This window comes from Myotis yumanensis, unplaced genomic scaffold, assembly GCF_028538775.1.
Source record: "Myotis yumanensis isolate MYYU_CA2020_CCGP unplaced genomic scaffold, mMyoYum1.0.hap1 SCAF_3, whole genome shotgun sequence".
NCBI lineage: Eukaryota > Metazoa > Chordata > Mammalia > Chiroptera > Vespertilionidae > Myotis > Myotis yumanensis.
The window spans coordinates 153,789,676-153,805,954 of record NW_027223754.1 but is presented as its reverse complement, the minus strand read 5'-3'; the positions used below and the strand labels follow the sequence as shown (position 1 = coordinate 153,805,954).

The 16,279-nt window shown below is 37.8% G+C and overlaps 1 protein-coding gene across 5 annotated transcripts in view; it reads left to right on the top strand.

Moving 5' to 3' along the window:
• MON2 (MON2 homolog, regulator of endosome-to-Golgi trafficking) overlaps positions 1–16,279 on the top strand; it is a 121,332-nt gene that overhangs the window by 44,624 nt on the left and 60,429 nt on the right. For all 5 annotated transcript variants that reach the window (XM_070409816.1, XM_070409815.1, XM_070409819.1 and 2 more), the window contains 4 exons: positions 6,314–6,438; positions 6,841–6,977; positions 7,731–7,884; positions 14,592–14,824. In XM_070409816.1, the coding sequence (XP_070265917.1) occupies positions 6,314–6,438; positions 6,841–6,977; positions 7,731–7,884; positions 14,592–14,824 (649 nt within the window). The remainder of the gene's footprint in view (positions 1–6,313; positions 6,439–6,840; positions 6,978–7,730; positions 7,885–14,591; positions 14,825–16,279) is intronic.

Genomic DNA, 16,279 nt, shown 5'->3' with positions numbered 1-16,279 from the left:
AATAAGACATATGATTTTACTTATACAGGCAATCTAAAGAGAGTAAAATAAATGAACAAACAAAATAGAAACAGACTCATAGATACAGGGAACAGACTGATGGTTGCCAGAGGGAAGGAGGTATTGGAAGGGCTGGATGAAAAAGGTGAAGAGACTAAGAACTACAGATTGGCCCTAGCCAGGTAGCTCAGTTGGTTAGACTGTTGTCACAATACAGCAGTATTACGGGTTTGATTCCCAGTCAGGGCACATGCAAGAATCAACCAATGAATGCATATATAAGTGGAACAACAAATTGATGTTTCTCCTTCTCTCACTCTTTCTTTTTCCATTTCTCTTTCTCTCTAAAATCAATAACTTTTTTAAAATTAAAAAAAAGAACTACAAATTGGTAGTCACAAAATAGTGACAGGGATGTAAAAGTACAGCATAGGGAGTATAGTCAGTAACATTGTAATAACTGTACGCAGTGGTTCTCAACCTTCCTAATGCCACGGCCCTTTAATACAGTTCCTCATGTTGTGGTCAACCATAAAATTATTTTCGTTGCTACTTCATAACTGTAATTTTGTTACTGTTATGAATCGTAATGTAAATATTGATATGCAGGATGTATTTAGGCGACCCCTGTGAAAGGGTCGTTCGACCCCCAAAGGGGTCGTGACCCACAGGTTGAGAACCGCTGCTGTACAGTGACAAGTGGGTACTTAAAATGTCAGGGGACCGCTTTATAAAGTATATGATTATCTAACCACTATGCTATATACCTGAAACTAATATAAAATAATATTGAATATAAACTCTAATTGAAAAGTAAAAATTTAATTGAGGATAAATTCTGTGAGGCTTTACATTAATTCAGAAATTTTGTAAGTTCAATTGGAATTTGCTGAAAAGAAGTGAAATGTAGCTTAGTTTGTCCAAAGATGGAAAGTTTTTACATGTCAGCTATTATATTTTCTGTATTAATATTTATAGTCTATTTCAATCCACAAAGGAACTTTGAAAAAATGTAAGCCAGAATGACATCCCCCTGGAGAACACTGACTAAACAACAATATATAGACCGGATTGCATTTCTGAGAACTTCAGAAACCATTTGAGAGATTACAGCACTCCAGGCAAGTGCAAGGCCAAGAAGAGTTTCATTATAGTGGGTAGGAAAGCTCATTGACTTACCTGCTATACCTCATCCCATTCCTGACACAGCACAGCAAAGGCCTGATCAAGAGAAAATTTCCAATTTATGGCTTCTCCTTCAGGTGGGAAAGAAGGATAAAATGTCTAACCAGCATTCTGCCCAAGGGACTGTTTTTTGTCTCACCTAATTCTTGAAGCACTGACAGCACCCATGGATGCCCGTGGCCCTGCTGAAAACAAAGGCAAGGGCTATGGCTTGCTGCAGCACCAGAGACTGCAGTACTCCAGGCATACACCAGGGGGAGCTCCTGAATCGAAACAGGCAAACCTCTTCAGCTCTGAAATTATTGTTTACACATACAAACCCAGAGGAGACACATCAACAAAAAAGGTTTGGGGGACCCCAAAATTTCTAGCTAGATTGATTGGTGAATATCTTTTCTTTTTTTAATATATTTTATTGACTTTTTACAGAGAGGAAGGGAGAGGGATAGAGAGCTAGAAACATCGATGAGAGAGAAACATCGATCAGCTGCCTCCTGCACACCCCCTACTGGGGATGTGCCCGCAACCAAGGTACATGCCCTTGACCAGAATCGAACCTGGGACCTTTCAGTCCGCAGGCCGACGCTCTGTCCACTGAGCCAAACTGGTTAGGGCTGAAGATCTTTTCTGTACAAAACTAATTTATAAAGAGTAACAGTGTTAGCTATATTTTCAAATGCCCAAATTTAAACAGAAAATAATAAGGCATACAAATAAATGGGAAGACATTGGCCTGATCAAAGGAACAAAATAAATCTCCAGAAACTGACCCTAAAGAAAGGGAGATCGATTAGTTATTGTCAAAAAATTTAAAATAACGATCCTATAGATGCTCAGTGAGCTAAAAGAGAACACAGACAATTAAATGAAATCAGAAAAATAGTGTATGAACAAAGTCAAAGAAACTATAAAGGAACCAAACAAATTCAGAAGCTGAAGAATATAATAATGGTCGTGAAAAATTCACTAGAAGGGATCAACAGCAGGCTGGATCAAGCAGAAGAAAAAACTGGCAGACTTAAAGACAAGCTATTTGAAATTGTCAAGTCAGAGGAACAAAAGAAAAAAGAATTAAGAGACCCTAAGGGACTTATGGGACACTGTCAAACTGACCAATGTACAGACGTCTAGGAATGAAGAACTGTGTTTTACCTCATACTCAAAATACCTCTGACACCACAAGTGGGGACTTTTCCCCCTCACACTGACCAATTGTCTGACAGCCAGTAGTCTTACATTTCATCCATAAGTAGTGGGTCACCAGGTAACCCACAACTTTTGTCATACATAGCTATAAGTTGGATGTTCTCATGAAGTAAAAATACCCTATTTAGTAAAAATAATTTGCTAGAGTGGCTCACAAAACCCAGAAAAACATTTTACTTACTAGAGGTATCCCCTGCTTTCTAAAAGTTTGCATTAGGCCACTTCACTTTTCTTCACTTACATTAGTACCTGTTTCCATTAACTAAAAGACATTTGTAAAGGATTTTTCCTTTTACAAAAACCGTCAGTACTGTACTAATGTTGGTCTTTTGTAAAAGCGAAGTGGCATAATGTGAACTGTTGATAAGTAGGGGTACCCTTTGTTTTAAGCCTTACAAAAGATTTCATAGGAACTCTACTTGGGATAGTAGGGAAAACCTGTATTCCTGATGTATTACAAAGGATATTTTAAAGGAGACTGATGACCAGGCAGATGAAGAGATACATAGGGTGTAATCTGGAAGGGTCCTGAGAGCAGGAGCTTCTGTCCCCGTGACGTTGGGGTGTGCCACCCTCCTGGCATGTAGATGTGTTCGCCAACCTGGAAACTCCTCAACTTCATGCTTTTAGGATTTTTATGCAGGTTTTATCATGGAGGCATCGATTATTAAATCACTTTCCACCCCTCTCCAGATAATTGGGGGTAGGTCTGAAAGTACCACACTTCTAATTATGGTTTGGTCTTTCTGGCAACCATCTCCTTTCTGGCATCCACTAAAAGTTTCCTCATTAGAGCAAAAGATGCTACTATCACCCAGAAAATTCCAATGGATTTAGGAGCTCTGTCAGATGTTCCTATCACTTAGGACATCATAAGGGTTTTAGGAGATCTGTATCAGGAACTGGGGGTTGAGGTGGGGTGGGCAAAGCCCAGATTTTAGAACAAAAGATGCTCCTAGCACTCCTATATACAAGGATTTTAGGAAATTGTGTCAGGAACTAGGGGCAGAGATTATATCATTTATAAGCTGCAGTGCTGGGATGTTAAGCAATTCTTTTAAGCCGCCAAACCCATGCTCTTAACCCCACTGCATTTTATTACTACACTGTTTCTTTTTTTTTTTAATATATTTTATTGATTTTTTACAGAGAGGAAGGGAGAGAGATAGAGAGTTAGAAACATCGATGAGAGAGAAACATCGATCAGCTGCCTCCTGCACACTCCCCACTGGGGTTGTGCTCGCAACCCAGGTACATGCCCTTGACCGGAATCGAACCTGGGACCTTTCAGTCCGCAGGCCGACGCTCTATCCACTGAGCCAAACCGTTTCGGCACTACTACACTGTTTCTTAGTTCTCATTATTTCCCCTCTCCAAGTCTGCCAGTGCAAGTTTCTTGTTCTGCTCCTATATTCTTCATGTTTTGACTTTGGTCTCCTTGATTTGGGGCGGGGGGGGGGGGGGGGGGCGGGCTAAAAAAATGGGGAAATAACAGTACAGCCAGCTACAGGAAAGATTGAATGTTACTGCCTCAAGGAAGAGAAAGGCCTATTTCTGTACTTTCCTCATCAATTGGGGGTGATAACCAACTGGTAAAACTTCCTTTCACAACAATTAGACAGCTCTAGGACTGTGTTTGCAAAGATGAATCTTCAGAAGTATATAAAATATTATTTCCTTGGTGTTAAAATTTTTTACATTAGACTTAACATATGGGAAAATTCAGACATTCTAGTTTCTCCAAGGGCAAAAGTTAGAGGTATGGTTGTTGTGGGGTGAGGTATGTGATTGATGTGGAATGCTACCCTCTTATTTTTCTGTTTTCATTATCTGGTTTAAAGATACATCTTTTAGAGGACATACTAGAGTAGTAATTCTTATACTTTTTAGTTGTAGGACTCCTTTATATTCATAACAAATATTGAGGAGCTTTTGTTTATGTGGATTATTTCTGTCATTATTGTATTAAAAACTATCTAAGATGATACTAAAGCCCATACTACATGTTACTTTTTTGAATTTTACTTTTATGAAAAATACCTATATTTTCCAAAGAAATAAATGCAGTTTTATTTTTTTCAATTCTCTTTAATGTCTGGCTTGATAAAGATAGCTGGATTTTCATATCTCCTATTTTCATTCTTTTGTTTGGGTCAAAGCATATGAAGAAAATCGGACTTCACCAAGATGTATAGTTGGAAAAGGCAGAATTATTTTAATGGCCTTTCAGATAATGGTGGATATTTTTCTTTGATACCACACTAAGCCAGACCAGTGACACTTGAAGTGTAAAGTCTGAAATCATATTAATGACATTTTCATACTCTGTTACATTAAAATTCATTGATTCATCTTGTGCTTCAGTTATATCTTTTACCATGCATAATTTTAGAATATTACTTATTTTAGTTGTGTAAATATTTTAGCACTTTATATGGTACCAGAATTACATGTTAATATCACCAATCATTTATCAGATTAGGAAAATATCAAGATTTTGTGGCAGATACAAGTTTCTCCAAATTCTACTTTTTATTTGAAAGCTTGAATTTTATTATTGGCAATAAATACTGTCAGCTGTTTCCCCTAAAAGTGATAGGCTTACTTTGTTAATTTTTGAAATAATGTCTTAATACCCACAAGTCTGAATAGTTATAGTTTGCCATTGCTCTTTTGGTTAAAATGGAGTTGCATAAGGAAAAAAAGTGACTAGGCACAGTTCTTTCCTCCAGACAGCCATTGTGCTTTGATATACAGCAATAGTGCTTCATAGGTATTTCCCATTTTGCCACATAGAAAATTAAAAAGACATACACTTATGGGTCAGACTTAATAAAATGATAATTTATATTTTACTTTTGTTATTTTGATTTTTTACCCACCATTATTTTGTGTCATCAGTACAAATGTCAGCACATTGAAAATGGCAAGTAATACCTTAGTATTGTTAGGAAAATAAATATCACCTCGCAGAGCCCCTGAAATAGTCCCAGGGACCACAGTTTGGGAACCACTACACTAGAAACTCAGTGTTCTTCCCCTAAATTCACCAGCGTATCTTGTTCTGAAAAGTAGGGGTGAAGGTAACTGATCTTCAAAGGCTAGTTCTGTTAATGTATCTGTACTGACTAGAGGAAATTAGAATGCCCCAGTCGTGTTGGGACAGATACATCATGTCAAGTATACTATATTTTTTCCACTTTCTAACATCTGAGCTAGGTCCTCTCTGCCCTTTGAATCACTTAGGCTCCATGCTCAGATATATTTTTAAGGAAGATAACTTTAAGGAATTTATGAAACTTAATTATAAATGGCTAATTCTCTCTCCTGCCTTTGACTTTCTGCTTTTAAAAAGTAATGAATGGGGATAAATTGGCTTGTCTAACCTAATTTTCTACTTCACATACATTTCTCTAACAGAAGATCTTATCACTAATAATCCCATGCTTGCATTTAAATATTCTAATCCATGTATTAGTATTTCCACCAGGATGCTTTCATCTTAAGTATCACTTATTTCTTGACTGTTATCCTTAGGAAAGGACTATAGGAATTCAGAAACATTCATCACCCTTCATGCTAGTATAATGGAATTAATGAAGTATCTTCGTGCAACAATTGGACTTAAGCCATAGATACTAATCTTGATACCTACATAGTACTTTCTAAAAAATAAGGATAAACGATTAACCACGTTAGCATATCACTCTTGTGAGTTTTCAGGGATGTACTTAGACACTGATTTTTTTCCTGTTAGCTTTTCCTTTTATAACTACTTTTCTCCACTCCCGATTAAGAGTTTTAATTTATTTAAAATTAAAAGATTTTATTGGTTTGTCCATAGGAATAAGATAAGAACAAGAATGCAATTTATAATTCTTAGATTGAAAGAAATATTATTTAAAAATCTTACACTTTTTAGGTAACTGAATGTGAGATATTTCTGTCACTTCTGGTGAAATTTCTGGATGCAGATAAACCACAGTGGCTACGAGCTGTTGCAGTAGAATCAATACACAGACTCTGTGTGCAGCCTCAGCTATTAAGGTAAACCTCAGCAGTATTTTGTTAAATGTCTAGGTTTGTTTTTATGCCAGTAGGAAGAGTTTAAGTATTTATTTCCAAATATTAATGATTTCTAAACACAAAAAGTGGATTGTGTGTATATGAAGGGGTTGGGGTGTTGGTGTGGAAAATAACTGGGAGGTGGTAAAAAGTGTGTTAGTAATTGCCACCAGCCGAATTTACTGAGTTAACATGGCCAAGGTAATTTTTTAAGAACATTAACCTCAATCTGAACCATCATCCTAAGTTCGTAAAAACACTCAAATATGAAGTTTTAAGTATAGTAGTGAGACTGATTTATCAATGTTACTTAGTATAAAAAAAGTCTAAATATTTTAATATGTCCAAACATTTTCTCCAGAAACATTTAAAATTATTTTACAGGTCATTTTGTCAGTCCTATGATATGAAACAACATTCTACCAAGGTTTTTCGTGATATTGTGAATGCACTGGGCTCTTTTATCCAATCATTGTTTCTTGTCCCTCCTACTGGAAATCCTGCTACCGCAAACCAAGCTGGTAAAGGCTCATTCATATTTTCATTTTTATGTTCTGTCACAGTTTACAGTAATCACTAGTCTGAGAAGATGTTTTATAGATATCCTTGACTAGAGAAATTTAATTACTTAAATGTATTATATCTTTTTATAACATTTTGTTATATTCATTTATAATATTTTATATTTTATATATGAGTGTAAAGACACTTAAAGAATAATTTGAGTTCACAGAGGCAACTGTGTTTATTTCTCTCCAGAATATGTTTTCTGATATATATGCTTAGTTACTCTAATCACATAACAAAAGTTTAGATGCTAATCTTCATTTTAGAAGATACCTCATTTGGTGTCTCTCTTTAAAGAGTCTGGTTATTCTGTTAGGAGATCTTTTAATCTCTCTTTTAACAAAACAGGTGAACTTGATTTAAGTTTGGCAATCAATGTCTTCTTGTTTCCCTTCTTTTCCACTTTTTACTGTCTGATCAGTGGCTTTTTATTTTTTATTCTCACCTCTGATAAAAAGTGATTAATGAAAGATATAAAGTTTGTCTGTATTTTTACTTATTAGTACCTTTTATATGAAAAAAGGAAATGGTGCTTTGATGAAAGAGGGATACTCTCTAATAGCCAAAGTAGGATTGATAAATTTCATTTATTTGTATAATATCCATTTATATAACATAATTTAAAAAAATTGATCAGGTATTTAATATTATTGATTTGTAATTAAGTAGTAACATGGTATCTTTGTTTTCATCCCTTAATCCAAAAGGAAACAATAATGCAGGTGGCACTGTCTCAGCACCAGCTAACCCGGGAATGTTGGGGATTGGTGGAGGTGTTACTTTACTACCAGCATTTGAATATAGAGGAACTTGGATACCTATTCTGACTATAACAGTACAAGGCAGTGCTAAAGCAACATAGTAAGTAGTAGTAGCATTATTTTGTAAGGAAATATATTGTTGGGAATGATATTTTATCCTAAAATGTTTCTCTCTGCATTATATTTTAAATTTAGACCTAGTATTTTAAACACATTTTAGAACTAATTTTCTCTTGCCGTATTTTGAGAAATTATTTAAGACTGGACTTTTTTTTTTTTTGGTACTATTTGTAGGTTGTTAGCAGCATTATAAAACAAAACGTGATTTCTTTACCTAAGGACCTATTCAGCTATCTGTATGGAGTTTTAAGTATATGGCTCGATTTCACACCCTGTGAACTTAGGTTTTGTAATACTAGCAAATTAGTTCACCTTTTAGAAATTTTAGTTTCCTTATCTGTGAAAAGAGACTAGAGATATATTAACTTTTCAGCCAGAAATTATTGGGTATTCTTTTGCACATGGATTAATTAGTATGTTTACATTGGAGCTTCCCTGTTGAATTGGTGTCTTCCATTAATTCATTGTGAGGTTCCGTCTAAAATTATTTTCACTATTTTCTTTGAAGGCAAGGCACAGATATAAATCTTAATTGTGTGTTCTGTTCTTTTAGACTTTAAGTGTGTAATAATTTGAAAAGTTAACTGATGTATAGACAGAAGTAGTTTCGACATAAGTATTGGTAACATTCTTTTACATTTATTTCAGTATGGCTTTCTTCAAAGTTGGGCTCGTGACGCTTTTTGCAATATGACCTTAAGTTTAAAATATTTAAATAAATGTGTTACGTTTTATTTAAAAGTAGAATTGATGTAGTAATTCTAATAAAATAGCACTGAAATTGTTAGGTAAGAAAGTGTGGGCTTTATTTTAGGTTTGTGATATAAATAAAAAGTATAGATTACCTTTGTCTCTTACCTATTTTAGAACTTAAAATAGGTAAATTCTATACCATAGAATTTGGGAATTAGAGTTTTTTATATTTAGGACTATTTTTATCTGTTTTAGTTGCATTTTACCAGTAGATTATATGTTCTTTAAAAATAGAGATTTGTTAAACAAGATGCTTAACATTTATTGGTTTAGTACAGTGATGGCGAACCTTTTGAGCTCGGCGTATCAGCATTTTGAAAAACCCTAACTTAACTCTGGTGCCGTGTCACATATAGAAATTTTTTGATATTTACAACCATAGTAAAACAAAGACTTATATTTTTGATATTTATTTTATATATTTAAATGCCATTTAACAAAGAAAAATCAACCAAAAAAATGAGTTCGCGTGTCACCTCTTACATGCATGTCATAGGTTCGCTGTCACTGGTTTAGTATGTGACTCTATGAGGTTAATTAGTCTGATAAGGATTAGACCCAAAAACTTTACCCATTTAAGTAAATTTCTTGCTCAATAATATACATATATTTTTATTGATTACCTGAATTTTACAATGCTCAGAGTTGGTACTTGTTAGGGGTTAAATTGATAGGCTTTAGAATCAGACTTGGGTTAAAAACTGCTGATTAATAACTGTATCACCTTAGTCTATCATCCAGGGTTTTTGTGAGGAGTTAAATGAGATAATATGTATATATAAAACTAGAGTCTCAGGTTAAGAGTAATTTCTCAATAAATAATAGCTATACATGGTATTTTTATTCTGGGTTTTACATTTTTTAATAAATTTGCTACCTTATCAAGACTTGATTATGATTCAGGGATATTTAGACTTTGGGATAGGAAATAACTTTTATTAGCTTTTCTTAGTGATTTTGATTTTGTTTTTGAGGTATAATTCATATACCATAAAATTCACCCTTTTATTAGTCCTTGACTGGGAATCAAACCCAAGATCCTTCAGTGCCCAGGCCAATGCTCTAACCATTGAGCCCACTGGCCAGGGCTATAGTTTTTTCATTTTAATGAATTCATTTTGTCTATTTTTTTCTTTGTTGTTTATGATTTTGTTAACATAAACAACAATTCAGAGGTCATGAAGACTTTTGCCCATGTTTTCTTCTAAGAGTTTTTAGGTTCAGCTCTTATATTTAGGTCATTGATTCATTTCGAGTTCATTTTTGTGAATGGTTTAAGATAGGACTCCAATATCACTCTTTTACATGTGAACATCCATTTCCAGCACCATTAATTCTTTCCCTCTCAAATTATTCTCTCTACATTGAATTATTCAACATCCTATCTAATAAAAGAGTAATATGCAAATTGACCATCACGCCAACACACAAGATGGCTGCCACAAGATGGCCAGCTGGGGAGGGCAGTTGGGGAAAATCAGGCCTACAGGGGAGGGCACTTGGGGGCGACCAGGCCAGCAGGGGGAGGGCAGTTGGGGGCGACTAGGCCATTATGGGGAAGGCAGTTGGGGATGACCAGGCCAGCAGGGGGAGGGCAGTTGGGGGCGACCAGGCCAGCAGGGGAGGGCAGTTGGGGGCGACCAGGCCAGCAGGGGAGGGCAGTTGGGGTGACCGGGCCAGCAGGGGAGGGCAGTTGGGGGGTACCAGGCCAGCAGGGGAGGGCAGTTGGGGGGGTACCAGGCCAGCAGGGGAGGGCAGTTGGGGGCAATTGGGCCAGCAGGGGAGCAGTTAGAAATCAATCAGGCTGGCAGGGGAGTGGTTAGGGGGTGATCAGGCTGGCAGGCAGAAGCAGTTAGGGGCAATCAGGCAGGCAGGCAGGCGAGCAGTTGGGAGCCAGCAATCTCGGATTGTGAGAAGGATGTCCGACTGCCCGTTTAGGTCCGATCCGTGGGATCGGGCCTAAATGGGCAGTCGGACATCCCTCGAGGGGTCCCAGATTGGAGAGGGTGCAGGCTGGGCTGAGGGACATACCCTCCCCGCCCCCCCCCCCCCCCGCCCCGTGCACGAATTTTGTGCACCAGTCCTCTAGTATCTTAAAATAAAGGAAGTTAAAACCATAATTCCCTATTTGCCATGATATAAGACAAAAGATTTCTTGCCTTTTGAAAGCCTTGTCCTAACCATGGGTAAAAATTGCTCTGAAGTTTGATGTTGATGCACTGATGCTCTGTTATTCTCATCGGGTTAGCAGATTGTATCTGAGATGATAGGTGAGCTCAGTATCTCACAATACTTTTCCCCAGTGAACAAGCATCTTCCTTTTTATAGGATTGATTTGATTTGATAATACCTATTTTATTTACTCATTATTTTTTAGTTTTTATTGTTGAGAGTACTATAGAGATCCCCATTTTTCTTCCCATTGTCCCCCTCCACCCAGTTCCTGCCCTGCCCCAGGCCTTCACCACCCTACTATCTGTGTCCACAGGTAAAATCTTTGGTTAATCTCTTCCAACCTCCTTCCCCCTTCCCCTCTGAGATTCGTTAGTCTGTTTCATGCTTACATGCCTCTGATTCTATTTTATTCACTAGTTTATCTTGTTCATTAGATTTCTTGTTTGTTTATTTTGATTTTTAGATTCAGTTGTTGATAGATATGTTTTTGTTGCCATTTTATTGTTCATATTTTTTCTTTTTTTGTTCATATTTTTTTTATTTCCCCCTCCTCCTCCTCCTCCTCCTCCTCCTCCTCCTCCTCCTCTTCTTCTTCTTCTTTCTTTTTTCTTCTTTCTTCTTTCTTCCTCCTCCTCCTCCTCCTTCTCCCCCTCCTCCTCCTCCTTCTCCTCCTTCCTTTCAGAATACCCTTCAATATTTCATGTAATACTGCTTTGGTGGTGATAAACTCCTTTAGCTTTTTTTTTTTTCTTTGTGGAGGTCTTTATCTAATGCTTAGTTCTAAATGAGTGTTTTGTTGGGTAGAGTAATCTTGGTTATAGGTCCTTGCTATTCATCACTTTGAATATTTCTTGCCACTCCCTTCTGGCCTGCAAAGTTTCTGTTGAGAAGTTAGCCAACAGTCATATATATGGGCACTGTCTTGTAGCTAACTAATGCTTTTTTTGCTGACTTTAAGAGAAAATTCTCTCTTTGTCTTTAACCCTTGGCATTTATATAATAAAAGCCTACGTGATCATTACGGAGGAATGACCAGTCACTATGATGTGCACTGACCACCACGGAGTAGATGCTCAATGCAGGAGCTACCCCCTGGTGGTCAGTGCGGTCCACAGGGGGAGTGCCACTCAGCCAGATGCCGGGCTCATGGCTGGCAAGTGCAGTGGCGGTGGCAGGAGCCTCTTCCGCCTCCGTGGCAGCACTAAGGAGCAGCAAGCCAAGCGCATAAGGAGCAGTGAGCAGGTGGGCAGTAAGGAGAGAGGGGTCCCAGACTGTGAGAGGGTGCAGGCTGGGCTGAGGGACCCTTCCACCCCCAGTGCATGAATTTCGTGCACCGGGCCTCTAGTTTTAATTATGATGTGTCTTGGTGTGGACCTCTTTGGGTTCCTCTTGTTTGGGACTCTGTACTTCCTGGACACATAAGTCTATTTCTTTCACCAGGTAGAGGAAGTTTTCTGTCATTATTTCTTCAAATAGGTTCTAAATATCTTTATCTCTCTCTTCTCCTTCTGACACCCCTGTAATGCAATTGGTATGCTTGAAGTTATCCCAGAGGCTTCTTACACTAGCTTCATTTTTTTGGATTCTATTTTTTTTTTTTTTTTTTTTGCTCTTCTGCTAGGGTGTTTTTTGCTTCCTCATGTTTGTTGATTTGCTTCTTGGAATCCTCTACTCTGCTGTTGAATCCCTGTAAATTATTTCAGTTAATGTATGCTTAATTTCTGCCTGATCCTTTTTCTTGTCTTTTACATTCTCACTTAGATCCTTGAAAGTCTTATAAAGATCCTTAATTAACCTTACAACTATGCTTTTGAATTCTTTATCCAATAGTTTGCTTGTTTCTATGTTTCTTTGTCTCCGCATTTTGGCTGCTTCCCTGTGTTTGTTTCTATGTATAGGTAGAGCTGCTATGTCTCCTGGGTTTGGTAGAGTGGCCTTATGTAGTAGGTGTCTTGTAGGGCCCAGTGGCTCAGCCTCTCAGTCACCTGAGCTGGGCACTCTAGGTGCACTCCTCTGTGGGCTGTGTGCACAGTTTAATATTTGAGCCTTGATTGCTTTTGGCATCACTGGGAGGAAATTGATCTCTAGGCTAATTGGCTGTGAGGACCAGCTGCAAGTACAGTGGGAGAGCTACTGTACATAAGGAAACACCCTTATGGAGCAGGACTTGCTTCAGTGGGCCTTTGGTGCTCACTGAGTCTGCCTCTTGAGTATGTTGCTTGTGGATGTATAGTGTTGTAATCTGATATGGTCTGAAGCTGTCCACCAGGTGCACTGGCTCTAGGGCCTCCAGAGAGGTGCAAAATTAGCCACTGCCTGGGCCATCCTGCAGGAGCTATTTGTATGGTGCTTAGAGATGCCCAGGTGAGGCCAGCTGTGAAGCAAGGCAGGCTGGTGCTAGTGCAGGGTCTTGGGCTCTTTATTGATCAGTTTGGGGCATGCTGATACCAGCTGCAGCTTGTTTGAAAGATTTTAGCAAAGTCTGAAACCTGAGCAAGGTCAGGCCATTCATATGGAAAAGCCACTGCAAACAGGTTGGGTGGGACTGAAAATTAGATGGGGTGAGGTCTCAGGGAATCACCAAGGTGGAGGAAACAGTGTGGGCCATACTGATGGAAACTCAGATATGGCTGCTAGTCAGCCCTGTCACTGGAGAGGTCCCAGCACAGGAACAGTGACCCCTGAGAGCACCGCCATCAGGGAGAAAGCCACCCCTGAGTTCCTGCCCTGATGCCAGATAATCCAGTTCCTCCCGTCTATGTTTGAGTCCCCCAGAGCCACTACCCAGCGCTGGAGCTCAGAGGAAGAGGGACCTTGTAAGTTAGTGCATAGGCCCTTTAAAAGGAACACCTGAGTCTCCAGCAGCCTCTCTGTCACTCAGCCACAATCTCTGCTGGTTTTTATAGCCTGAAAGTTATGGGGACTTCTCTTCCCAGCTGTGGGACCCTGGGCTGGGGGTTTGGTCTGGGGCTGGGATCCCGTGCTCCTCACAGGCTGCCTCCGCAGAGACCATCTTCCACCAGATTAAGCACACATAGGTGTTGGACCAGCCCATTCCCTGCCTCCAGCCTTCCTACCAGTCTCAATGTGCTTTCTTCTTCATTTCTCTAGTTGTACAACTTCCAATCAACTAGCTTTCAGGCAGTTCTGAATGATGGTTGTTCTGTATTTTAGTTGTAATTTTGATATGGTTCGATAACACCTTATTTTAAAAGCACCAGGTCAGAGTTTGAGATGTTTTATAGTCAGTTTAAGTCTTAATCTATTTTGTATGTAGGTCTTTACTTATTTATTTATTTTTTAATTCTTTATTGCTTAAAGTATTACATATAGTATTACATATGTCTCCTTTTCCCCCCATTGACCTCTCCCCGGCCACCTCCACCCCCCAGCACATGCCCTCACTCCCTTAGTGTCTGTGTCCATTGGTTATGCTTATATGCATGCATACAAGTGTTTTGGTTGATCTCTTACCCCCCACCCCAGTCTTTATTTTTTTAATATCAACAATTCATGAAAATATTGGCACAATTGGGGGAGAGGCAAAAAGTAAATTATTCAAATAATTAGTTATGGCAGTGGTCAGGCTGTAATTTTTCTAATCAGTTTCTTAGATGTAGGAAGAGAAAACAAACAGTAATGTCCACTTTTACTATTCTATTAAATTTAATTTCTAGAATTTACATATTATAGAACTAGTTTCATGTATTTTCATCATTGTAGTTTCTCATTAGTGTTCTGTTTTTTTCATAATTTCAGCCTAGAGATGTTGGACAAAGTTGAGCCCCCAACTATACCAGAAGGTTATGCCATGTCTGTGGCATTCCATTGTTTGCTAGACCTTGTCCGTGGCATCACTAGTATGATTGAAGGAGAGTTGGGAGAGACTGAAATGGAATGTCAGACTAGCAGTGAAGCCGCTTCTTCAACAACACAGTCATCAGAACAGCAAGAATTACAGTCAACAGCAGACGAAATGGATAAGGAAATAGGTGTGTTATTGTGATTCTATATTTTCAATTTTATTTGGAAATAATTTGAAATTTATAGAAAAGTTGTAAAAATAATAGAGTTCTCATATATTCTTCACCCTGAATTCCCAATTGTTAACACCACCCTATTTGCGTTATCATTCTTTCTATTTATATACATGTCACTATACTTTTTTTCTGGACCATTTTAATAAGTTGCAGACATGAGGCCCCATTATCCCTTAATATTTTAATGTGTATTTTCTAGAATTAAGGACAGAACTACTGTACAGTTCCCATTAAAAATTTTGCATCAATCCAATATTACCATTGAATTCCAGACCCCATTTAAATTTTGCCAGTTGCCCCTTTATGTTCCTGGATCACCTATTAAATTTCGTTCTATGACTCTGTACTGTCCTTTAATCTGGAAAAGTTCCTTAATTCTTTTCATGTTTTATATGACCTTGATATTTTTTTAAGAGTACAGGCTAGTCAATTTTGGTTTGTCCTTTGGTTCCTCATAATTAAATTCAATTTAATCATTTTTGGCAGAACTACCACAGAAATGTTGCTGTGCTATATTTACTGTGTTCAGCAAACGTCAATATGCTTCATAATTGGTGATATTAACTTTTTGTGGAGAAATACTTTGAGACCTTTACTTTAAAAAATGTTTCCCTCATTTTTTTCCCCTTTATTTATAAATTCTTGGATTCCTATTATATTCAAAGGATTATAATCTGTGATTATCATTATTTGGTTTGACTCTCAGATATCCTCGACAGGACCAGTGGGGACCCCCTTTCAAGATAGCATGTGTGCCTCATGTCCTTTTGTCATTTTCTGAGCACTCTTACTATCTGATACAACAAAATGTTCCAAGCTTATCTTGTTTTTTTGTCTTGCCCAGTTCAGCAATCAGTTATTTTTCCAAGGAGTCCTAGTTCCTTTTAGTGGAGAATAGTATTTAGATACTAACACATGGCCACTAGGTAAACTTCTTGGTACCTGAATAGGAAATACACACAAACAAGCACACATCTCTCTACATTTAAAAAAATATTTCTCTATGTAAAATATCAAGAGGTCACACCAGTTTTTCTAATTCCAGTTTAATATGACAAGGTCTATTTTTAGATTTCCATATTTGTAATTCCCTTCTTCCATAGAGAGAAACTTGATCCCTTTTTACTCAACATGTTTACTTTTTGCTTGATCCCCAATGTATATAATCAATCTTATTACATTGACTCATTGCCAGCTGGTCACATAGGGTGAAAGTTTGGCCCAGTGAAGGGGAAAGGAATAGGAATTGATCTGATATGTATACTTAAAAGATATAAGTTAACTTGTATATAGAAATATCTTACCATTGATATTTTAACCCTTTGCACTCCGCTGTCCCCTCTCAGGGGACATCGGAATTCTAACATATCACTTGGATGTCCCCTCTCAGGGGACATTGCAGTTTAT